At 46.1% G+C, this 24,269-nt stretch overlaps 1 protein-coding gene across 1 annotated transcript; it reads left to right on the top strand.

Annotated features, from left to right (window-relative positions):
- Window positions 1-2,663: 2,663 nt before the first annotated feature.
- On the top strand, window positions 2,664-15,303 carry PODXL (podocalyxin like). Its single transcript, XM_065883583.1, has 10 exons — window positions 2,664-2,756; window positions 3,323-3,392; window positions 9,001-9,651; window positions 10,601-10,821; window positions 11,128-11,214; window positions 12,617-12,733; window positions 13,137-13,284; window positions 13,512-13,573; window positions 13,844-14,011; window positions 15,106-15,303. The coding sequence occupies exons 1-10, from the start codon at window positions 2,664-2,666 to the stop codon at window positions 15,301-15,303; spliced, it is 1,815 nt and encodes a 604-aa protein (XP_065739655.1).
- The last annotated feature ends 8,966 nt before the right edge of the window (window positions 15,304-24,269 follow it).

The raw sequence follows: 24,269 nt of genomic DNA, 5'->3' as shown, positions 1-24,269 counted from the left end.
TACCCAAGAGAAATGAAAGCTATCCACACAAAAACTTGTACACAAGTGTTCATAGCAGCACTATTTATAATAGTTAAAAAGTGGAAACAACCTGAATATTCCTCAGCTGATGAGTGGATAAACCAGATGTGGTCTCTCCCTACAATGGAATATCATTCAGCAATAAAAAGAAATAAAGAACTGACACGTGCCACAACATGGATGAACCCTTAACAATATTTAAATTAAGTGAAAGAAGCCCCACATTGTACAATTCCACTTATGTGAAATGTCCAGAATAGGCAAAGTCCGTATCGCGACAGAGATTAGATCAGTGGTTGCCTAAAGCATGGCTTTTCTTCTGCGTCTTCATTGTGAGGATTTGTGTTAATCTAGTCAAGAGCTGGTCTGGGTTTAAAACTTGATGCTGCAGTGGGGGCTGCGGGTTTCTCAGGTGAGACCTTTGTTTGTGTCCCTGCTTGCCTGTGGGGCTTCCCTTTCTGCTGCTCCCTGTGAGCCAGTCTTTGGCAGCCGCTACCCCCAGCTATATTCCATTTATTTTTCCTTCACACTTGGCTAGCATTTTGAGTCAAAGGCAGGGTAGAAGGACGTTCTCTGATGTTTTGCACAGGCACTGGAACCTGGGGCTTGCGGGTGTGGCCTTCGCTAGTGTTCCTGTCTCTTTTCTAGAAGTTATGCTGGACTTAGAGCACATATTCCTGCCCTCTGCCAAGGGTAAAGAGCTGTTTTATTTGTCTGTTCCCTTTCCCAGCTGCAATGGATTTCCACCACTTCCTTCAGGCTATCCTTTTTTACCTTTCTCTTGCAGCTGAATGCTTTTGTTTCCTAGCAGAAATAGGGGAGATGGGTCTAGGCAACATTTCACTGGTGTTTCATTGGTGGCTGTCCTTTTCCTTCCTCAGCTGTGGTGGGGTTTCTACCAGTGCCCTCAGGCTATGGGTTTTGTTGACTTCCACTGAAAAGTCAGGCTTTTTTTCCAGGGGATCTGGGGCTATGTAGAGTTTCAGCAGTCACTGCTGTTTCCTTCCCCCAGCCAGCCCCAAGGGGGGAACCTTTCTCAAGGCTCTCCCCAGGCATCCTTAGGAACCACAGGTGGGGTTCCTGGGGGGAAAAGTCTACACAAGGGTCTGAACTTCTCAATTTACGCAGTTTTCAGGTCTCCACGCTTTCACATTAGCCCACGTTCAGCCTTTAGCAATTCACTGAACATTTTAACTTTAATCTTCTTACTGAACTCTGCCCCACGTAAGCAAATGCTTGAGTCCAGTTTCTCCTTGTGGTTGACTGTCTCCAGTTTTCAGGCGAGTTGTTTGCTCATGACCTCAGTTCTCCAGTGGGTTCAAGAAAAGTCATCAGTTTTCCGCTTCTCCAGCTTTTTTCTTGCTGTGAGGGTAGGACATATGTTCTTTCCAGCTCTTTATTCTCATTGGCTGAAACTAGAAGTCCTGTGGTTTCTTTTGATAAACATATGTTCTTAATTTATTTATTTATTTTTTTTGCAGTACACGGGCCTCTCACTGTGTGGCCTCTCCCGTTGTGGAGCACAGGCTCCGGACGCACAGGCTCAGTGGCCGTGGCTCACGGGCCTAGCTGCTCCGCGGCATGTGGGATCTTCCTGGACAGGGGCACGAACCTGCGTCCCCTGCATCAGCAGGTGGACTCTCAACCACTGTGCCACCAGGGAAGCCCTGTTCTTAATTTTGATGGAACCAAACCTATCAGGCTTTTTCATTGGTTTGTACTTTTCATGTTTTGTTGATTGACAATTGTATATGAACTGATTTTTTTTTTCCTTTGGCTGCGTTGGGTCTTCGTTGCTGTGCATGGGCTTTCTCTAGTTGCAGCGAGCCGGGGCTTCTCTTCGTTGTGGTGCACGGGCTTCTCATTGCGGTGCCTTCCCTTGCTGCGGAACGCGGGCTCCAGTAGTTGCAGCACACGGGCTTCAGTAGTTGTGGCTCACAGGCTCTAGAGCGCAGGCTTAGTAGTTGTGGCACAGGGCTTAGCTGCTCCGCGGCATGTGGGATCTTCCCGGACCAGGGATCGAACCTGTGTCCCCTACGTTGGCAGGCAGATTCTTAACCACTTCGCTGCCAGGGAAGTCCCGAACTAGTTCTTTTTACAGACACATATTACGGCAGAACAGACTATGCTATAGAAAGTTCATGTAAAGCTAGAATTATTTGATCCTTGAATCCATGTTTGGATTTTCTTTATGAGAAAAGTATTAACGACCAATTCAATTTCTTTATGAATGTGGGACAAATTATTATTTCTATTTCTTCTTGAGTCACTCTGTTAAGTTGTATTTTCTTAGGAATTTGTCCATCTCACCAGCTTCAAATTTATTCGCATTTGCTCATAATGGCCTATATTATAAATATCTCTTATTGTTTTTATACCTCATACTTTATATTTATGCCTTCTGGGTTATTTTTCCCTTTGGTCATCCTCACTTAAGGCTTTACTATTTTATTAGCCTTTCTGAAATATCAATTTTTGGCCTTTGTTGATATTTGCTATTGTCCTTTGGTTTCTATTTCATTGATTTCTGCTTTTATCTTTATTATTTCATTCCTCCTATTTTTCTTTGGGTTTATTTCTCAGCTTTCCATTATCAAATTGAAGAGTATATAGAGAACCAGATCTGAGCAGATCCTAGAGAGATGCATGTCAATTGCAACGTGGCTCACACCCTCAGCACACCTATTCACGCCACACCACCACCTTCCAGCCAGCTCATACCTAAAGGGCTTCAAGTGAGTTAGTTTTCTGTGATCTGTTGTCTGAGGAATGAAAAAGCCAAGTTATGTTCATGTATATAACATGCTGGAGCCAGGCCAGAGTGGACTGCTGTGGGATAATAGCCCTTTTTAGGGGAGACCCTGAAGGATAGTATAGAAAGAAAGTTCTTCCAATGAGCAGAACTTGAATAGTACCTTTCACGGTGTCCTTTGTGTGTGTGTGTGGAGGCGGGGGGAAGGTGAGCTACACAGAGGTGAGGCTCTGACCAGATTTTTAGGCAGTAGCTAATGATTTTTAGGAACTTAGAAGAAACAAGAATGAAGAATCAGTGCAAGGAATTTTATGGACGAGGCATGTGGATGAGCTTCTTGGGATGATCTGGAGTATGAGAATTTTTGTCTCACATTAATCAAGTGGACAAGATGACCCATTGTGCCCATCAGTTAGTTTCTCTCTCCCTTCACCTAGTGACTGCTCTGTGGGCTCATGAACAAGTGGCCACGGTGTAGGCAGGGTGCTAAAACAGACACATTCTGGGTTTGAATGTGTTTTCTCAGCAACTCTACTCATGGACTTATAGAACGCCTTCTTCACCATGATGATATTCCACACAGCACAGGGCTGCACCAAGGAACTCACTCGAAGGCAAAGTAAGTAGAGCGTTAACCTTAAAAGATTTCCGCATCTTACTGTGGTGCCTTCATGCTGCTGCATAATGAGGCAGGGAGGAAGATGGATGGAACCCAGGGATTCCCTGTGGTGCCTCCTACTACTCTTATGTCCAGTCGTAAAAGTAGATGCAGGGACCTCTCACTGAGAGCATCCCTAAAGACTCAGACCTCTCAGAAATGAAATCCAATATCCAGGACTAATGGTGTCAGTGGTGCAAAGTGAAGCAGTCCTTGCTCATTGGTGGTGGAAATGATGTACTCATCAGAGGAGTTCAGGAGAAGGGTTCTGGGTGCTGTTTCTGACTTAAACCTGATGCTCTAGCCGTCTCAAGTGATTTTACTAGCTAACTGATTATCTTTCTAATAAATTCACTTCCTGTTTAAAGCAGAGAGGATTGATTTCTAATATTTGAAAAGAAGAACCCTTGTTTTTATAGTGGAACAAGTGGAGGCAGGGGAGCAGATTAGGAGGTTGAATTGTGTCCTCCTCACAAGACATGTTCCAGTCTTAATCCCCAATACCTGGTACTTGTGGATGTGACCTTATTTGGAAATAGGGTCTTTGCAGATGTAACCAAGTTAAGATGAGATCATACTGGATTAGGGTGGGCCCTAAGTCCAAGGACTGGTGTCCTTATAAGAGGAGAGACACAGAGACACACAGGGAAGAAGGCCATGTGCTGATGGAGCCAGAGACTGCAGTGATTATAACTACAAGCCACGGAACACTAACAATTGCTAGGAAGAAGCAAAGAAAAATTCTTCCTTAGTACCTTCAGAGGGAGTATGCCTTTGCAGATTTCAGATTTCTAGCCTCTAGAACCATGAGAGAATAATACATTTATGTTGTTTGAAGCCACACAGTCTGTGGTCATCTGTTATGGCCACCATGGGAAACTAATACACACTTCATTCAGGGTACCCTGAGTCTGTGGAAAGATTCAGTCCTGGGAATTGGATGAGTGGCTGGCTGTGTTCTCTACTGTGGTGATTCAACCCAGGTCGCAGTTTGCTGGGCTTATAGGTAGGTCTTCAGTGGACCACCCATCAGTTTTGATCCTAAAAAAACCCACATGATTATTAGCCACTGTCCAGAATTACCCTCGTTCGACTATTCTGATTACCATGCTGCTCCTGCTGCCTAGGGCATCGCACCCGCCTTTCTTCCTGGAAATGAAATTCTGCTCATGCCCTACTACCCAACGAAACTGCTGTCCATTCCCACTGAAATCGGCAGCACCTCCTACCAGCGTACCTGACTGATGAACAGCCAGAACAATCTCTTAGAACATGCTCCGAGTCCCCTCAACAACATAGCAAATTTAAGCAAAATCCAAAGCACCAAATAATCCAAAATAAGATGCACTATTATTATTATTATTTTTTTTTTTTTGCGGTACGCGGGCCTCTCACTGTTGTGGCCTCTCCCGTTGCGGAGCACAGGCTCCGGATGCGCAGGCTCAGCGGCCGTGGCTCACGGGCCCAGCCGCTCCGCGCGCGGCATGTGGGATTTTCCCGGGCCGGGGCATGAACCCGTGTCCCCTGCATTGGCAGGCGGACTCTCAACCACTGCGCCACCAGGGAAGCCCAAGATGCACTATTATTCTATGAACCACTTGGGTAAAAAAAAGAAAAGCACCGTCAGAGTGTGACTTATGATAATTTATAATACATCCTCATCTCAGAGACATGAAAAGGTGTGCATCTTAGAACTCCTGAAATACAGTATTTCTCAAAGCCTTGGTGAAGGGAGTGTCATTTGAGCTTTCTTAAGGAACAAAGAGTGTGAACAAGCAGACCGTACGTGATAAACCACTCGGACACTTCTATCTCTCTAAGACTTTGGATTTCTTCCAAGGAATTTCTGGCAACTTAACTTTATTTAATATGTGGGCTACCACTGAGTCCAGGTTTCAGTCAACCAACTAAGAAAACAATTAGAACGACTTCTAGCTGCTTGAGGCAGCATACTGATCCAGATCCCTGGTATGCATACCCACATTGATAAATTCAGCCTGATAGAAAACTATGATTATCTCTCTTTGATCTAGCACCCTCATATTCTGTTAACCATACATATTTGCTAGAGTTTTTGCAGATATTTTTTAGGGTGGAAGCCTTCTTCTGGGTCAGACTCAACTGTATTTGTCCTCGTGGGCACCTGTTATTACAGGTTTGAAAAAATGAAGAGTGGTGGAGGTGATGAAGGGATATGGCTTTCTGTGTCACCAAGCTCCAGTGAGGTTATTGAGAGTTTTCAAGCAAGGTGGGAACTGCGTCATCAGACAGGAGAAGAGTGGTTGAGTCTTCCAACAAGCGAGTTCCATGGCGAATTGAGCTTTATCGATACTCTGACTCATCTGCACCCTCTCATGTGTAACCGCTGCACTTCTCAAGGTCCTATTTTCAAATAAGAGACCTGGTGAGGCTATGAATTACACTAACGCTGTAATTTCGCAACTCCTGGGATCAGACCTGTAAGTTTGTCTTTTGGTCTTCTCAGCATTTTAGCTGCAAGCAATAAGAGATTCCTTTACTGTAGCCTTAGAAAATCTCTGATTTTCCAGTCTCTGCTTTGATAGGAGGATTGAGGAATTAGAATATGTTATTGTCTCCCTTTAAGCCAGTAGTTTTCACTGGTAGTGATTTTTGTCTCCCTCAGGGGACATTTGGCAATATCTGGAGACATTTTTGGTTGTCACAACTGGGAGGGATGTATGTGTCTTACTTGCATTTAGTGGATAGAGACCAGGGGTGTTGTTAAACGTCCCATAATGCATAGGACAATCTTCCGTAACAAAGAAGTACCCAGCCCAAAACGTCAGCAGTTTTGGGGCTGAGAAGCCCTGTTTTCAGCTCTTTGCTGTAGTAGGAAGTAACCACGCCACCCAACCTCCCTTGCTGATACTCCCCTCTGCAATCTCACTTTTTACCAGAAAGATACTCTGACATGATCAGTTATAAGAAGCACCATTATTTTATGAACCACTGAGAAGGAAAAGCCACCATCAAATTGATTTTTATTTATTTATTTATTTTTTGCGGTACGCGGGCCTCTCACCGCTGTGTCCTCTCCCGCTGCGGAGCACAGGCTCCGGACGCGCAGGCTCAGCGGCCATGGCTCACGGGCCCAGCCTCTCCGCGGCATGTGGGATCCTCCCGGACCGGGGCACGAACCCGCGTCCCCTGCATCGGCAGGAGGACTCCCAACCACCGCGCCACCAGGGAAGCCCTATCAAATTGATTTTTAACACACGTCCTTTTATGTGTGCTCTTCATATTCTTCTATGGCAGTAGCCACTCAGTCCTGCCAAAGCCACTTTATGGGCACTTAATTCTAGATAGCAGGTGCTACTGTGACTGCTTCTCCATGAGATGCTGTAGGATAGTAAAGTCATTTCCCTTCATACTTGCAGAATTCCAGTTACCTTTAACCCCAATAAGGTCCAATAACTAACCCTCGAATGTCTGTTGCCTGCAATCACACCTGATTCTCATTAGCAAAATGTGTGTGTGTGTGTGTGTGCGTGCACACACATGTGAAAGATACTGGGACACTGTCTAGCTTATGGAGGAGCTGGGCTTGCTGAAGACCACATTTAGGGCTACCTTTAATATCATTCGAGTCAGGCTTATGGAACTTGTGTGAAGAGGCCAGTACTGCTCACCAATGCCAGGCTCCAGGTGCTGTAGCTTTGGCTGTGGACACTTGCTCTAGCGTCACCTCCACGGCTGCTCACACTTGAGCGTAGTCCCACTGCTCCTGCCTCAGAGTTCCCCATAGTCTACTGCCTCTTTGCTGACTGGCTGGGGTGGAGGTGTCTCATTCATGGCGGTTTAGTGCGTGCCTGTGCTCCGGTCACAAGGGAGGCTGGCGTCTTCAGCCTCTATAATGAGGCAAATCCTGCTTCCATCAGTCTTGCTGTGTGGGGAATTCCCCAAGCATAGAAGAATGTTACAGATTCTGATTGGCTACGAAGAATGGCCAAAGTCCCCTACGCCGATTCCCGCCATTCTCTCCCTTCTGCTCAAAACAGAAAACCAGGAATCATCCTGGCCTCTCCTCTTCCCCTCCCTTAGTACATCAGCAAGTAGTTGATTCTACCTCCAAAATATAGTCTTGAATCCATCCTCTTTTTGGCTCCTGTGTCAGTGACTTAATACAGCTGACTATTATCCACTTCATCTGGATTACTGTAACAGCCTCTTTTCTTCCCATCTCCATATCCATGTTCCCCAAAGCAGTAAGAGTATATTTCTTCGTAAATCACCCTATAAAACTTGTTTGCTTTAGAGCCTTCAGTGGCTTCAGTGGCTTTTTTTTTTTTTTTTTTTATCCCCACTTAAAATAAAATCCCCTATCCTTATTTTGGTCTAAGGAGGGTGATCTTTTGTCTCGTTTTACATAGGATACAATTTTTAAGAACGCTTCCTTTTTATTCTCAAAAGGGTATGGTTTAGACAGCACGTTAGTGTCAGTTTACCTATGAGGCCCTGAGTTTTCTGAGCCCTGCTCCTTCCCCCCACCCCCACTCACTGAACTGCTCTCAGACTTGTCTTCTCTGAGCGCTTGTCCTTCCTTTGGGGACTTGCAGGTTCTTTCCTTCTTCCTGGCACACTTTTCCTCACATTCTTCACACAGCTCTCACCTCGTTGTCCTTCAAGTCTTAGCTAAGTGGTCATCTCTGAGAAGTCCTTTCTTACCTCTCTCTCTAACAGCCCTCTCCCCCTGTTAGCTAAGTGGTCATCTCTGAGAAGTCCTTTCTTACCTCTCTCTCTAACAGCCCTCTCCCCCTGTTCTCTGTATCATTTCCTTCTTCATTTCCTCCATAGAGTCACCAGACATTGTCTATTGTTTAATCTCTGTCTCCCACACTAGAATGTAAGCTGCCTGAGGGTGTGGATTACATGTGTCTTACCCTTGTATCCCAGGGCCTGAACCTGTCACTTAATGGTTCCTTCGGTCAATCAATAAAAGGCCTTCCTTCCCTGACCCCTTGACAAGGTTTGAGCTCCCGTGCTAGACACAGTCAGAGCACTGTGTACTTTTCTCCCTCAGCGCGTCTCACAGTTGTACTTAAATGGTAATTTGTGTAATTTCACTTTACCAGTTTCTCCTTCTAGATGCATGTCCAGGGGAACAGAGGCACGTTCCTCTTGCCATGCTGAGAACAGGGCACTCCAGTATGTGTGAGTCTGTTGAGTCTTCTGCAAGCTCATGGGTCTGGGAGAAGGAGGTGATGATGGTTCTCTGCTGGGGTAGGGAAACCTTGAAGGGCGAGTGCCTGGGGCCGGATGGGAGAGCAGAGCATTCAGTGCAGGCTCCCACACGCAGCAGGACTAGCTGCTTAGTCTTTCTCTTGAGCGGAATTTCCCTGGACTTCCTCTGTTTCCCTCTCAGTCTCCCTCTTAGAGGCTTCTTGAACCCCAGAAAAATCTGGGCACATCGAGGACCCAGACCCTTCAGCCAAGACAAATGGCAGGGATGGGAGCAAAGCCTCTGGATCCTGGGGAAGAGTTGGAGAAATGGGGAGAGAAAGACTTCCAGCTAATACCGTAGTTGATTCTGTGTTGTCTTTGTAAACAGAAGTCAAGCCTAGTGGTCAAACAGCTGCCGAAGACAGCAAGCCAGACACACTTCCACCATCCAGTGTTCAAGACACAGTCAAACAAAGCACAGTCCCACCATCCACTGACAAAAATGTGATTGCATTGGAGACCAACCGAAGCACACCCACAACGCCTAACACTTCAAGGGCAGTGCCAGCCTCAACCCAGCAAAGCACAACTGCAGCAGCCAGTGGCAAAGATGAGAAACCAGCCACGGGCAGCCCTGCTGTAACTACTAAAGACTCAAAGGATTCTACAACCGCACCAACCACTGTCTCGACAAAGCCTGAAACCACAAGCAGCCAGAGTGGAATTCAAAGCAATTCAGCTAAATCTGGAACCCAGAGCAGCCACAGTGTGACCACAAGCAGTGTGATCACTAAAGAAGGAAATCGGGCAGCCTCTGACCTTCCAAATCCGGTTAACACCTCAGTCATCACGCCTGCTCTTCCTTCCGTGCCCACCCCGGCAAGCACTCACCGGCCTAGCACCGTCCCTGTGACTTTGGTCCCTGTGACTTCAGAGCCTGCAGGGAGCTCCGAGGGACCAAACAAAATTACAGCAGCTACAAGTTTAGGCACAATGGCGGGTTCCACCTTCACGACGCAGGGGACACTGACCACGCTAAGTAAGTAATGTCTTTCTTTTTTCAAGCAAAAAGCAGCTTTCAAATGCTTATGTTCTGTATCTCCAGCGATTCATGCATATGCATATTCATGAATATGTGCCACCTTCACCCAGCCGGTTGGTTTCCCATTTCAGTGATGAGCAGCGGCCGGCAGAGCTGTGTGTTCTGGTGAGAGCTCAGGGTTTTGACCTGCCTAGTGGAGCATTTACTTTTTTTTTTCTTAAGTGCTGGTCTTAACCCAGTAAATTAATTTCAAGACTCACTGATGGATCGTGAGCCTCAAGATCATGACCCAGGTCAGATCTATTGAATCAGAATTTCTAGGCGTGAACCTGAGCATCTGCGTTTTGAGGAAACCTCCATCCCCCAGCCCCCGCTGGTAATTTGGGTGTGTGGTGAAGAGCTAGATAGCCACACCACAAGAGCACGGTCGCCTCCGGTCGCCTCCTGCGTAAGAGCCGGTGCTCTGAGTTCGATACACCAGGATGCCAATCTCTGCTCTGCCACTTGTTAGCGTGTGACGTTGGGCGATTCATCGAGTTCCTCTGAGCCTCAGTTTCCTTGTTTATAGAATAGGGATAATTACAGTACCTTCCGCATACAGTTGAGCATTGAAAAAGAAAGTACCTTTGAAGCACTTAGGAAGGAGCCTCACAGGGAGTAAGTACTCAGTTAACGTTAGCTTTGCTGCTGGCATTGTCACTGCTGTTGATACTTCTTCTGTCGGGTTCCTACACTGGCTCATCCAATCTGCTCATCCTGTAATAGGTTATGCGAATTGACTTCATCTGGCTGCCTCTGCCTCCCCATAGCCTGCCTCCTTCTGCTTGTGGTCTAGGTGGGGGGATAAGACCAAAGAACCTCAGAAAACTAGGAACAAAAAAGCCTATCTTTTTGTGTTAAAGGTACCACTCCCCTTTTCTCATAAACTTTGTTTTCCCAATTATAGCACCATGGGTTACCTCACAAGGAACTCAACACACCTCCAGCAAGATGCCAGCTGTCACTGGCACGTCTGAGGCTCTGCAGCCTACAGGCTCTTCATCGGGACCTGGGACCACATCTCCTGCCAGGGGACCCACAAGCTCCAACACTCATCTGGAGTCAACTGTCCCCCAAGGCTCCAGTATCCCTTCTCCCACCTCAGTAATTCCAGTAGGTGTGGGACAGGTGAGAGAGCCCAGAGTCGGAGAGAAGGGACTCCAGGAAGAGCATTTCTACTCTTCCCTCCTCAGGGCACCTGGGGGTGCTGTGAGGAGCTGCCATCATTCACTCACCCTCTCTGGCTTTGCTGGACTCTGGCGTAGACAGCAGGATAGCCAGTAACACACCTGGCTCTCCAACTCCAGCCGGCCACACTCCCAGCTTGCCCGCAACTCCTTATTTGGTGTCACCCACCCAAGGGAGGGAGGGAGAAGGCAAAGACAAGACCTTGTCAGGCTCAGCCTGACCCTTAATCCCAGTGGCTTCTTCCAGATACAGTGCGATTCTCCCGAAAAGCTGAATGAGAAGATGCTCGTCCTGAACGTCTCGAAAACTGATGTCTCGAAAACCAACATCTGTGTGAGTACCTTGCTCATCTGAGCCCCACTCTGATCTACATCCCCAAAACGCGGTTTAGCAGCAGGGTCATGGAAGGTGGAAGGGAATGAAGTGTTCCTTCCAGAAAGGAGCAGAGAGATGTTTTCATTTTCCTGCTCTTGTTTTTTCCTAGTAGGACAGGACATGGTCCCTTCCCATCTTATGGAGGGTCAGAGCCAGGCTCAGACTTCTCTAAGGGAAGCCCCGCCCTCAGGGCTGCTGCAGGGCCAGAAATCTGGGCTTTCACTTATGAGAGTCTGGAGACCCCAATCCTGGTTCCTGTTTGCTTCTAGTTCAGGATGTGACTTTTAAGTCGATCTCTTTGGGCTTCAGAGGCCTCAGTTGAAAATGACAGGCTTAGTCTGCCTAACTCTCCCTGTTCTAATAGTCTGTGGTTTTATATTTCCTGGTCCATGTGTTATCTGATGGCCACCCTCTAACCTAGGGGAGCTGTTGCCGACAGTTGTCCTTCCCTTCAGGGGGAGTTGTTTGTGTGTTGTTTGGGGGAGGTGGCGTCAGCACGTGCGTGAGTAAGTTTGCATGTGTAGCAGTGTGTCCACTGCCTTCAGACTGCCAGTCTCCCTAGGATTAAGGGCTTTAGTCTGGGGATGTCTGCCGCAGAGCTTAGTCTTAGTAGCTGAGGCCTGAGTGAGTGCTGGTGACGGATGGCTCACTGCTGCCCTCTCCAGGTCAGTGGCTATTTTGGCAAACACCCCTGGGAACTAGAATAGGATGGAAAACTTGGGTTTATAGTACTTTTATACCACCTATTTTCTGCAGTTGTTTCCTTTTGGGTGTCCATTTTGCTGGAATTTTCCAAGTGAACTATAGAAAAGCTAGAGTTTTAAAAGGGAGCAGTGTTCCCCTAGGGTTGGGCTTATTGGACAAGGTAAGAATCACACTGATGCTTGCTCGGCCTTTCCTTCGGCTCTCTTTTTGGCTGAAACTTGGCAGGGGTGTGTTTGGGTGGTAAGAAGCGTTCTTTTCCTTCGCTGTGAATGGAAAGAGGAAAGCCCTGGATCTTTACCTGGTAGCAGGTTGGGGAATTGGCAAGCCTAAGGAAATTCCAGGTAGAAACCCAAGGGATGGTTTGTGGGACAAGCCAGATGGAGTCCTTTTCTTCATCTCCGTACCCCTATTCCAAACTCTGGTCAGAGACACATCAGTTTGGGGTGTCTCTGGATGATGTGGCCGGGCTGGGTAAAAGCTGCCCACACTTTGCTTCCTCACCCTCAGCCCTAAAGCCAGCCAGCCAGCCACACTCCTTCTGAGAAATACAGAAGACTCCCGTCTAAGACGTCCCCGTGCATCTTCAAGATACTCCCAATTTCCCCTGTGCAGTGATGGCCTCGCCTTTCTCCCGTCAGCCTGTTTATGGTTTCAGGGTCTTAGCCTAGGGAACGGGCACATGTGTTTCGACTTTGGGACGGATAACCTTGAGCTGAGAGCCAGGGCTTCCCCTCCTGAGGTCTTTGAACTCAGCATCAAGGGCTGGCAAATGGTAGGTTCAGAGAGGACTGGCCTCTTCCCCACTGGCAGTGCCTCCTCAGGTCCTTCTGGGGAGAGCGATGATGGGGGGCAGGAGGTCGTGATCCTTAAGGAGCTCTGAGGGAGAAAGCGGCACCAGGGCGAATGGTATTGCTCAACCACGACGAGATAAACAGGATAAGGAGACTAGGGGGAGAGCTCCACGTGAGGCAGAGAAGGCAGGGGCTGGCCCAGGAGGACAGCACATAACTCACCACTCCTGGCAGGCCTGGGAATGGCACCAGCTGTGGCTGGAGAAGGGAGTAAGTTCACAGCCGGCAACAGTGTTCTCCTGACCTTAGCTTCAAAGGGTGGCTCCACAAGCCTAGGCCGCTGTCACGATCCCTGAGGAATTACCTGCGGTCTCTCCACAACAGAATGCGACCGCTTCGAACGACAAACTGATCACACTTTTGTGCCGAGCAGCAAAAGCCTCCTTCAACCCAGCGCAAGATCAGTGCCACATACAGCTGGCACCTGTTCCAGAAATCCAGGCAGTGGCGATCAAACAAATCACTATCTGCAGTGAGTTGAGGGTGGGGGTGGGGTGGGCGGGGGGTGGGGGTTGAGGCCGGTGTGGGGTGGGAATGGGGCAGGAGGTGCAAGAGCACAAGGATGGGTCAGTTGTCAACCCCTGGCCACCCGAGAGAGACACCACTCAGGGGACTGAGATTCAGGATGTCCTCCTTTGTCCCTTACCACATCACCCTGAGCTAGACCACTGAAGCGGCATCTCTCCGTCTCCCCCTCAGCAAAACTCTTTCCCACGGACGTTTATGAATTGCTGAAAGACAAATGGGATGACCTAAAAGAGGTAAGTGGATGCCCCCCATGTGCTGGGACAGACTGGGTCAGGAGCCTGTCCCTTGGAAGTCCACGGTTCCCCGGGTCCACTGTCTCTCATTGTCGAGGAACCTCTGATTTGCAAGCCTCTAGAAGATAGGAGGATAAGAGGGGACAGCAGGGCGGTAGAGTGGGTTCCCCCCTAAACCCCTAGTGGAAGAGCTCATAAGTGAACGGGAGTTCTGAGAGAGGGTGACCTGGAACCTGTTTTCTGCCACGTAACTTTCTCCTTCCTGGCCAGGTGGGAGTCAATGACATGCAGTTTGAGGGTCAAGGACCACCAGAAGAGACCGAGGACCGGTTCAGCATGCCCCTCATCATCACTATTGTCTGCATGGCATCCTTCTTGCTCCTGGTCGCGGCCCTTTATGGCTGCTGCCACCAGCGCCTCTCCCAGAGGAAGGACCAGGTGAGGACTTCATTCCACTAGCCAGGAAGCAGTCCAGTTCACTGGATGACTCTCACCCCGTTATTCCCATATTAGAGAAAAGCGAGGGGGCCGTGGGCCCTTTCTGATAGGCAGAGGTCATCCCTTATAGGAAGTGGAAACTTGCCTGGAAAATTAAAGAGGCAGCGTGGTGAAAGGGAAGAGCATGGGCTTTGGAGTCAGGGAGACTTGGGTAAAGCCCTAGCTCTGCCTCTCATTATCTGGGTGACCTTGAGCCACGTCATAATCTCTGAGCGTCAGGCTTCTCATCTGCATAGTGGGCATCATATCCCCCTTGCAGAGTTGCTCTGAGGATCCATTGCTATAAATGGGCTGAGGCATACCTGTCTAACCAGAAGTTCTTTCATTTACCTTAATAGAATTCCCTCATTATGGTTCCACCCTGACCCATGGTTCTCAACCCCGGCTGCACACTGTGGAGAGTTTTAGGAAAAAAAAATACCCATGCTTACCTTCCTCACATACCAACTGAAACAGAATTTCTGGATCAGTATATTCGTTAAAAGCTTCCTGGGGGACTGTCTTGTGCCACCTAGGTTGTATCTTAGGTAAAAATGGAGAGAAAGTACTATCTCTAGATAGTTCCCATCTGCAGCAGAGATAGCTAGAAGCTGTGCTGTACCCATCTTGCTCAGGCTTAGAGGAGAGGTCCTCAGTCACTCGGCCAGAGGAAAGTCATTTTCTTACAGTTCGTTCCAGTTCAGTGCAGCAGGGTGAGGAGGGTCCCGGAGAGGAAGGTTTGGTGGGGAAGGAATGGAGGAAAGAGGAGATTGGAGGACTCTGGAGGACAAAGTCCGTCTCCACTGATGTCACGGATTTGCCACCAGGGCAAAGGTGAAGCGAGCTGGGCATTTTAGGACGTGGGGCAAGTTCTTATCTCAGACTAGCCCCGAGGCAGGCCAGTAGTCAGGAAGGCCTCCAGGACCACCTGTTGTTCACCTTAGCCAAATCGGGGTTCCTGGATTATAGGGGTACAGGTGTAATATTAAGGCTACAGCAAGGCTAACAGCCCTCAAAAATTACCCCTTTTTCTTGGGTCATCTCCCTTACTCTAGCAACGACTAACAGAGGAGCTACAGACGGTGGAGAATGGTTACCACGACAATCCAACCCTGGAAGTGATGGAGACCTCATCAGAGATGCAGGAGAAAAAGGTGGTCAGCCTTAATGGGGAGCTGGGGGACAGCTGGATCGTCCCCCTGGACAACCTGACCAAGGATGACCTAGAGGAGGAGGAAGACACACACCTCTAATCAGGTCTGCTGGCGGCCTCCGACGGTGCACAGAGCTCCAGCCCAAGCGCCTCAAGTGCCATGTGGACAGGGGAGGAAAATCCTTCCCCTTCGAGGGAAAGACTGGGGAGGGAGAGCAGACTCGGAGGGTTCCCTCCCCCCAGTCCCCACAGGCCTTAATTTTTCCCTTTTCAAGCTGAACAAATCACACTCTGTGTAGAATCCTCTTGTAAAATAACCCACTAGTGCCTGAGCTCAGTGCTGCTGGGAGATCAGGAGAGAGCCATCCAGGGGACTTTAGAGACCATCTAATAGAATCCCTTCATTTCACAGATGAGATGACTGAGGCCTAAAGAAGGTAAAGTCAAGTTCACACAGCCACTGGGTGACAGACTCAGGATGAAAACAGAGATCCTTCATTCAGTGCAGGCCCATTGCCACCATGCCACACTGCCGTGATCACCTATGCCCTCCCTCCAGAGCTGCCCTGGGCAGGGGGGATGAAGCTGCCAGTCAGTGGCTGGGATGGAGGGGAAAGCAGGGCCAGACCCTGTCGCAGTGGGATCTGATTACTTGAAAGGATAGGTCCCGTTTTCTGTCTGTCTCCTATGCCAGCCTTGTCTGCCAATGTTCCTGTCCTCTTTGTTCTCCCCCTTCCCTTCACTCAGTTTTCACTCCCACTCTGTCCCAGGGCCCCTGGAGTCTAGTTTCCTGGCATGTGCTTATGAGATTGGGACTGACACAGCACACAAGGCTCCCAGTATGAACAGGTCTGCACATGGGTCCATCTACAGGTAAAGAGAGAAAGGGAAGCCTTTCCTCCCAGGGTGGGTCCCGGCCCACCTCCAAGGCACTCCTTGAACAGACTCCCCGAGTGCTGCTTTGGTCTCCCATTCCCACCGGGGACTAAGGTCTGCAGCAGCTATTGAAGGCCAGGTGTTCCTATTTCGTTGTCACTGCTCAGCCGATGCGATGGGGTGAAGACCCCAGCTCGGTCATCCCCGAGATCCAGCGTGAAAGAGCAGCTTTAGGACAGAGCTTCCTGGTGCCCAGTCAGCAGAGAGGTGTCTGAATAGACAATTGATTGAAACAGCAGGAAGGATAGGCTTCACTTGCCATATCATAGGAAATTCAGGGGCTTTGCAGGTTGCTGAGAGTTTTGTCTTCTTTTTTAATCCAGAACTCTGCTGCCAAAGGCCAAAGCTCACATCGTTGAGACATTTTCAGTTAGATTCCATTCTTCTGTGCACTGGGCAAGAAAGGCCTAGATGCATGCAAGGTGCATAAGAGGCAGCCTGGGGTCCTGGCCTTCTATTCCCAGTGACCTCTCACTGTCGGGGCACGGAGCTAGTTAGGTCTTGCTGTGTCCCCTCCTCTGTATTCCTAGTGGGGCTGGCTGCCCAGCGCTCCTGTAGGTTCTGGTGGCATCTCAGGGAAACAAAATGCTGACTGTTGCCCAGTGGAGGGGTTTTGAGGGAGCTCAGCAGGTAGCTGCTATGTAGACTGCAACTGAGGACTGGGCATAGTGAGGTTTCATCTGATTTTCTGAGAAGAAGGAATCCTGTGTGGAATTTTGAACTCTGCCCATGTTCTCTATTGTTCCTGGGCATAAATTCCCTGGATCCTACTAGGAAGATACTTAGGAGAATGAAAATGGTCACTTCAGGGCAAAAAGCCAGACCCCTAGAACCTAGGGGCAGTCTGAGCTGCAACAGTTCTGATAAAATAGGCTATCTAGTTTGGGATAGGTTATTTTTTTTAAAGGAGAGGATCTCAAGAGGAAGATCTATGTCCTTCCTTTGCTGCCTAATTCCCTCTTCATAGCCTTTAGCCATTTGATACCTAGGAGAAAAGGAAGGCCAGAGGTTCAAGTAGGACCCATGAATTTCCCAAGAGCTAGAAAGATGCTAAGCTAACAAGGATCCTAAAGTATTTGCCCTGATTCTCTACTATTTGGAGGTTGGCAGGATGGAGAATACCAGTTTGAGAGAAAATAGAAGAAATACTGTTTCACTGGGAAAAGATCTGTTTGCTTCTTTCCTACCCAGCATTTGGTTCTTTCTACCCATTCTATTGTGGCCACTGTGGGAGAGGCCAGACTAGATTGCTCCTTTGCTGATTCTGGGTCACATTCCAGCAGCTAGGTTTAGACAGAGAGAGCAAATATGTCTCTGCAAACCAATCAAAAGCCACAACCCCCAGGCCTCTTGGGGAGACAGATGGTGACTGGCAAGGACCAGAGAGTAAAAATTATGCTTGGTCAAGAGGAATAAATGTGGCTCTGTCCAGAGAGAACCTTGAAAATCTTTGGGCTGGTTCAAAGGTTCCTTCTTTTGATGCATCCAAATTGTATTGCTCCAGCCTTTTAGGGCAACTTGCTTTGGCTTGCTCTTGACACTAGCTAGACATCTATATCAAAGACCGTTATCGCCATGTATCTGTAAAGGTCATCTTCTTCCCACATCTTTACTGGGTTCTGATGCTATCTGGTAATTCAGATTCTGGGGCTGAGAAGAAGAGAAGAGAACCAGGAACTCAGCATGACTTGAAACAAGTTACACCAGAGAGAGATTATAAACTCTATCTCAGTGGCACACTGGTTTCCCTAAACTTCATAAAAGACCAGAAGCCATGAATCTGATGACTGGACAAAATCCAGTGAGAAGCACACTGTTATGTGAGTGGGGAGAGACACAGCAATGCTTATGAATGGGGTACAGAATATTCTTTGCATCGTAGGACGAAGCACAGGTTTAATCTAGTCTAGACACAAGATTCTTCTTTCTCCTCTTGATAAGGAAAGCTAGCAGAAAGTTTACTTAAACCACTTCTTGAGCTTTCTCTTTTAGATAATATACTGGAGAAACTTTGGAAAACAAGTTCAAGCTGATATACATATACGTATTTTTTGATAATGTAAATACAACAGCCAAATGTTAATCCACCCTGCACTGCTCTGAGCGAGTATACTTTTAAAAAACATTTGTTAGCTAAGAGAGAAGGCTTTTTTTTTTTCTCTAAACAGGAATGTAAATGTCTATTTTACTGGAAATAAATTTTTGTTTTTCTTTGATGAAAAATGAAATATAAGACAGGCTGATGACAAAGCGTCTGTCTTGCAGATTGGGCATTTTTATTTTTAAATATGATCCTCATCCCCTCTCCGTAAAGTCCCAGCATGTTACAGTAAGGGTTGGAGTCAATACGCACTGGTTGGAAAGTGACTCTCTAGTCATAGGGAGAGGGTTTTAGAACCCAGTCCAATCTTTTTTTTAAAAAAAAAACAGAGAAAGAGCCTGAAGCCCAGAAAAATAAAGTGACTTGGCCAAAATCACGTCTAGTGACAGAAACAGGCTTAAAACCTGGGTTGGAAGACCGTCCAGTGCTGTATGCCTCAGGAAGAATCAACAAATTAAGGACTGCTAATTAAGGGCAGGCACCAGAATGATAGAAAGGACAGAATTCCCTTCTGGAATCTGCAGCAAGGCTAGGGAGAGCATGAAGACAAAAATAGGAACCTTACTGGTCTTCTGTACTTCTGAGTTATTTAGGTCTAAGACTTAAACGAACAATTCTTTTCTGCTAAGAAGTTAAGTTCTGAATGAGCTTTTACATATAGATCTTCTGAGTAGGACTAAGGATCAAAGGGAACAAGACAGGGGGAAGGCAGGGGGGGCAAAAGTAAAGCAATGATGTCTTTCATCACTGTCATTAGCTGATTCACTCAGGTTTGGTGAAAACCCAACACTGAGTGAAAGGAGGGGATTACTATTTGCTCTGGGTCTTTTTTAAAATTAGTGAATGTTAAACAGTTTGCCCAGGAGACTGGGGGAGCATGTGTCTTAGTGGACAGGGGTCTAAAGTACACTGGAATTTACTGAGAAACTTGTTTGTAAAGACTGTACTTAATTATTGCCGTTTTCTTACAAAAATATATTTTGGAAAATTGTATACTGTCAATTAAAGTGCTTTTGTCTAAGCTGGTTCAAGTCCTAGTATTTTGCTCTGATTGGCTTGCTTCCATTCTTCACTTGTGCACGAAGCTCATCATTGAAGCCCCTGAGGACACAGTGCAGCAACCTCTGCTCTTAGTTATGCCTCTTAACTATGCAGGTCCAGACACAAAAGGAGAAGGACGGAAGCTGAAAGGAAAAAGGGGATCCACAAGTTCTCCAGATTATCTCAGGCTGCTCTAGTGATCATAACTGAAAGGGCCTCATTTCCCCTCAACAGTTTTACCAATGCTTTACCCTCTTCCTTCCCTGTACTTTTGCCTCAGATAAAATTGTGACTCACCCACCACCAAAGATCCCAAGGGGGCTGCTGAACTCTGATCAGGTATGAAAACACTGGTGTAGAGACAAGGCAAATAAAAATACAAAAAATAAACGATTCTGTTCTGGCCCTGTTATGCCAATAAAAGGATCTGTTTACTTGTCAGAAGAAGCCTCTGCTTGTCCCTTACCTACAGACATAGTGAAGACGAAGGAGGTTCAGGAAAGGAATTGCTCAAAGACGATTCTGATTCTCTTCATCTCCTGCGGTGGTATTATCTATTGACATGTTTCTGCACTGCAAGAAGAAAACTTTATCATTCCCGACCTGCAGAAGGGAAACCGTCAGGTGAATCTGGTCCACATTCATAGTTGGTATACAACAGTCTCTTCTTGCCTGGCATCTTACAGTTCACAAAACATTTTTACACATCTTGTTTAGGAATTGTCACCACTCTACCAATAGGGAAATTGGGTACAGAGATTAAGGATTCTCTTTGAGATCACACAGCTACTTGGTACTGCTAGGCCTTGAATCTACATCTTTTCCCTCTTGAGTCCTACATTCTTTTCTCAACACATTAATGCTCGAGTTCCATTAACAACAAAGTACGTTTATAGAATGCAACTACTGTTACAATATGATTTTCCTTTTATACAGCAGTTCTGAAAGCAGTTAACATCCTTAAGGGTGGGCCAGAGGTATTTTGAGGTTAACTTCAAGAGTATGCCAAGGATACAGAAAGGAGTACAAGTACCAGGAACTCAGGCAGGCCTCTGGCCATGCTCGAGGTACACTGTTCTAAGAAGAGAATAACTCACAGTTTATCGTGGTCACAAAGACCTAAGACTCCATTCTTTTCCTGAATAGGTCATTCCCCCTGCTCCCTGCCCTGCCAACCAAGAGGCTCTCTCAGTTGTCATTTTTAATTTGTTATGCCTCTGTCACTCATAACCCCCCCAATTTACAAGCTCCCTCCCAAACCACATATTTATTTTGAACCCCAAGGTCAAAAGATAAAGAATAGGACTGGCTACTATAATTAACAGGAATGATACTGAGATGGCTAGTTATTTTTCAATGACCTTGGCATTTTATAGATTAGAAAGTCACTGGGATCCTAGCAAACAGGATCTGCTGCCAACACTTACTTAAAATTGAGAGGAAGGCACAGGGGTTGAGACTGGGCCCAATGCTACACAGAAGTCACTGGTGGATGTGGAAATAAGCCTAGGATTCCTGACTCCTGCCCTGGGTTACCCATCCTTACAGCCCAAGTTCAGAGGGCAGGTATACAACATGTGCTATAGACATTACCAAGTGTCCTAATCTCCCCTTTTAGGTTTTGCCAAACATCAAACTTACGAGCACAGCGGTGGCCAGACCACTTCTCCTATAGCTTTTCTCTCTTTCTTCCTTGTAATGTTTCGGGAAAAGATATAACTGACCGCCTTTGCTTTTCCTAGGTGAGAGCCCAATGGGAGGAAAGTCACACTCACTTGACGTGGGAGCAGCTGGCATCTCAACTGTGTTAAATACAAAGCCCTCTTTGCTTATTGCTCCCTTCCCACCAGATGACAAATACATCAAGGGAGAGGAGGTGATGACCCACATTTCCATCCTTTTGAGTTAATTCTCTGGAGGATTAACCCAGGAAAGGCCAATTCCTTACCTTATCACTGCACATCGTTTTCCTGTTTTGAACACAAAGAAATGTTACTTGTGGGCCATGCTCAAAGCACACTCTAGAAATGAAAGCTATGCGGTAAGATGGATTATTTGATTTGTAAAGTGAGAAAACGTAATCCCTACTTTGAATAAAATCATTTGACAACTAACTTACTGCAGAATGCAGGGTCACACACAAAGCCCAAGAATATGTAAATCAGATCAGGAGATGAAAAGGGCCAAGAGGAGAGCTCCTTGTTATTGAGAGTCGGTCTGGAAAGCTCACACAACTCAACCCGGACAATCAATTATCTTTGTTTGGCATATTTCTGAGTTTAGTTTTTTCAAGGTTCAGCCCTTACAATTTCTTTCCTTCTTTGGGGACAGGGATCCAGAATTTTCCCAATCTCTGCAACACCTCCAGGTTCTCTCTACTATCTTTTCTACAATTAATTTTCTATTTCAGTTCAGTTTTTTCTTCTAGTTCCTAACCTGTACAAGGTATGTCCCCCCTCAAAGAAAACCTGGGAAACACAAGTCCAAATTTACAAAACAGATAAAATAGGACTGGTCATTAATAGCAGATTAAGAAAACACCATTTTATGAAGTCACTTACCAGTGCTCTTTAAAAATGGAAACCTCCCCTAGAAACTTTGTAAGATCCACCAGAACTTCTTTATTTCAACACTGTCTCAAAGAAAACAAAGTCTTTCTACAGTACATATTGTTTGCCTGAATAAAAGTCACCTTTTTTTGAGGGAAAAATATTAACTGCGAAGTATGTAAACATTTAAAAAGCTGACTTCAAAAGTAGTTTTATGAAACACAAGGGACATCTTGTAGTGTCCATATATAACTTTTTATTAAGAAAATGAACAAAATACATTCTTTCTCCATATGTACATTACATACATACATAATTCTACAACTGCAATTGTTCAGCAGATCACTTATTTATTCACAAAGCAGTGTTAACACATTCACCAAACCGGGGATCAGAACATTACTTGTACTAAGAAACAAAACAAACAAACCCCTAAAAAGTCCATACAGATAGGGCAAAAGTAAGATAAAACAGAGAGGATCATGAGGGGAATGGGGAAGATTATGGAACACACTCAACACAGCCCAACGATGACTTAGAACAATAATGATGTTAGGGGACACCTGATGCCCCAAAACATTTCTGTTTAAAAACTACAACTAGCTTATGCCAGCTGTTTCAGATTTCCCTCATGATTTCCTTTCTGATTTAGGTACTTGAGGATACAGAAGAGGAGGGTAAAGGAAGGAGTAGAACCCTGAAAGGTTGCAGTTTTTTCCTTCACATATTAAGAAAAGGATTCTCATGAAATATAAAACTCTAAATCTTAGCTGGTAACCAGAGAAATACATTTTTTGGAGAGACATTTGCTAAGCACAGTAAGGGAACTCTTGTTTCAAGGACTCCTTATTTATATACTTACGTTCATTTCATCTGTTTTACTTTGCTCTTCTCTGCTTTTCCTTTGGCCTTTGAAAAGTACCTCATCCTTTTTAGGTATGAGTTTAATTACGGTTATATTAAAAAGTCCATCTAAACAGAAAGCTCTTCATGGGCATGAATATGCTCCAAATGTCTATAATGGTGCATAAAGGGCTTAAAAATTCAAATTAATCTTAGAGATAAAATTTCCAATGACCTGAACAAGGCAGATCCCTATAGCTTTTGGGTAGTATCTTACATGTATAGTTTAGGCTTAAGAGATACATATCAACAGAATTATTTTCAGACTGTTTGTCTAGAAAAGGGCAATGCTTTAAAGGAATATAGTAAAGGTAGAGAAAAATGCTTGCAGACAATGAGGAATGGCTGTGTCAAAATTTTTTTTTTTTTACTTTTTCTGGCCTTTACCATGTTGGATAACAGAAGGAAGTCAGGAAAAATAAAATGAGTAAGTCTCACCGGTTAAATATTAGTGGTGTTCCTTCTTTACACTTAGTAATTTCCTAAATTTCTATGATAAACATTTTTATAATCACAAAAATCAATAAATGTTATTATTTATTTAAAAGTCCCATAAAAGATGTTTAACACTCTCCAACTTTCAGATGAGCTGGTTGCTGTAACACCATGTTTCCAGTCCAGGGGATGTTCTAACAGAGAAGGAGCTATCCATAGCGTTAATAAGCAGACCCAGAAGGACAGACGGATTCTATTGGCTATGGATGGAGCTGTGCCTTCCTCCTCAACCTAATCTGCAGTCCAACTTTGGTTTTGAGGATCTATCTCTACCTAAAGGGATCTCAATTTCAGGCCAATAAGTATACACACACACACACACACACACACACACACACACACACACATATACACAGACCCACCCCATCTTTCCACTGAAAAGGTGGAATCATGTTTGTTGCCAAGAACAACACAAGAAAAGGAGGCCCTAAGCTTTCCTGTACTCTTTTTCTGAGGCTGCAGACTCAGCTGTACATAGATTTTGAAGTGGTGACAGGGAAGAAATCTCATTAAAAAGAAAAACCTATCTCCATAAAAGAATCTGCTCATAGAAAAATGTCATTATTTTGCAATTTCTAAATTGAGCTATACATAAAATAAAATTAATACTATACTATTTAATTCATTCAATTCAAAAGACATTTTATGACAAGTCAAAAAAGCAAGCTGGCTTGAATAACACAATCACAGCATATCTTGGTCAGGCTAAATGTAATGCTTAAGAAAGTGAGTCCGGGCTTCCCTGGTGGCGCAGTGGTTGGGGGTCTGCCTGCTGATGCAGGGGACACGGGTTCGTGCCCCGGTCCGGGAGGATCCCACATGCCGCACAGCGGCTAGGCCCGTGGGCCATGGCCACTGAGCCTGCGTGTCCGGAGCCTGTGCTCCGCAGCGGGAGAGGCCACAGCAGTGAGAGGCCCGCGGACCGCAAAAAAAAAAAAAAAAAAAAAAAAGAAAGTGAGTCCACTTTTATTTCTCTAAGTGGGTAGTTTACAATTGAGGGAGAAATCAGTTTACAACTGGTCACCAAAATCATTTTTCTGG

This window comes from Phocoena phocoena, chromosome 9 (assembly GCF_963924675.1).
Source record: "Phocoena phocoena chromosome 9, mPhoPho1.1, whole genome shotgun sequence".
Classification (NCBI taxonomy): domain Eukaryota; kingdom Metazoa; phylum Chordata; class Mammalia; order Artiodactyla; family Phocoenidae; genus Phocoena; species Phocoena phocoena.
The sequence above is the reverse complement of the archived record's forward strand: the minus strand, read 5'-3'. Positions and strand labels throughout refer to the sequence as shown.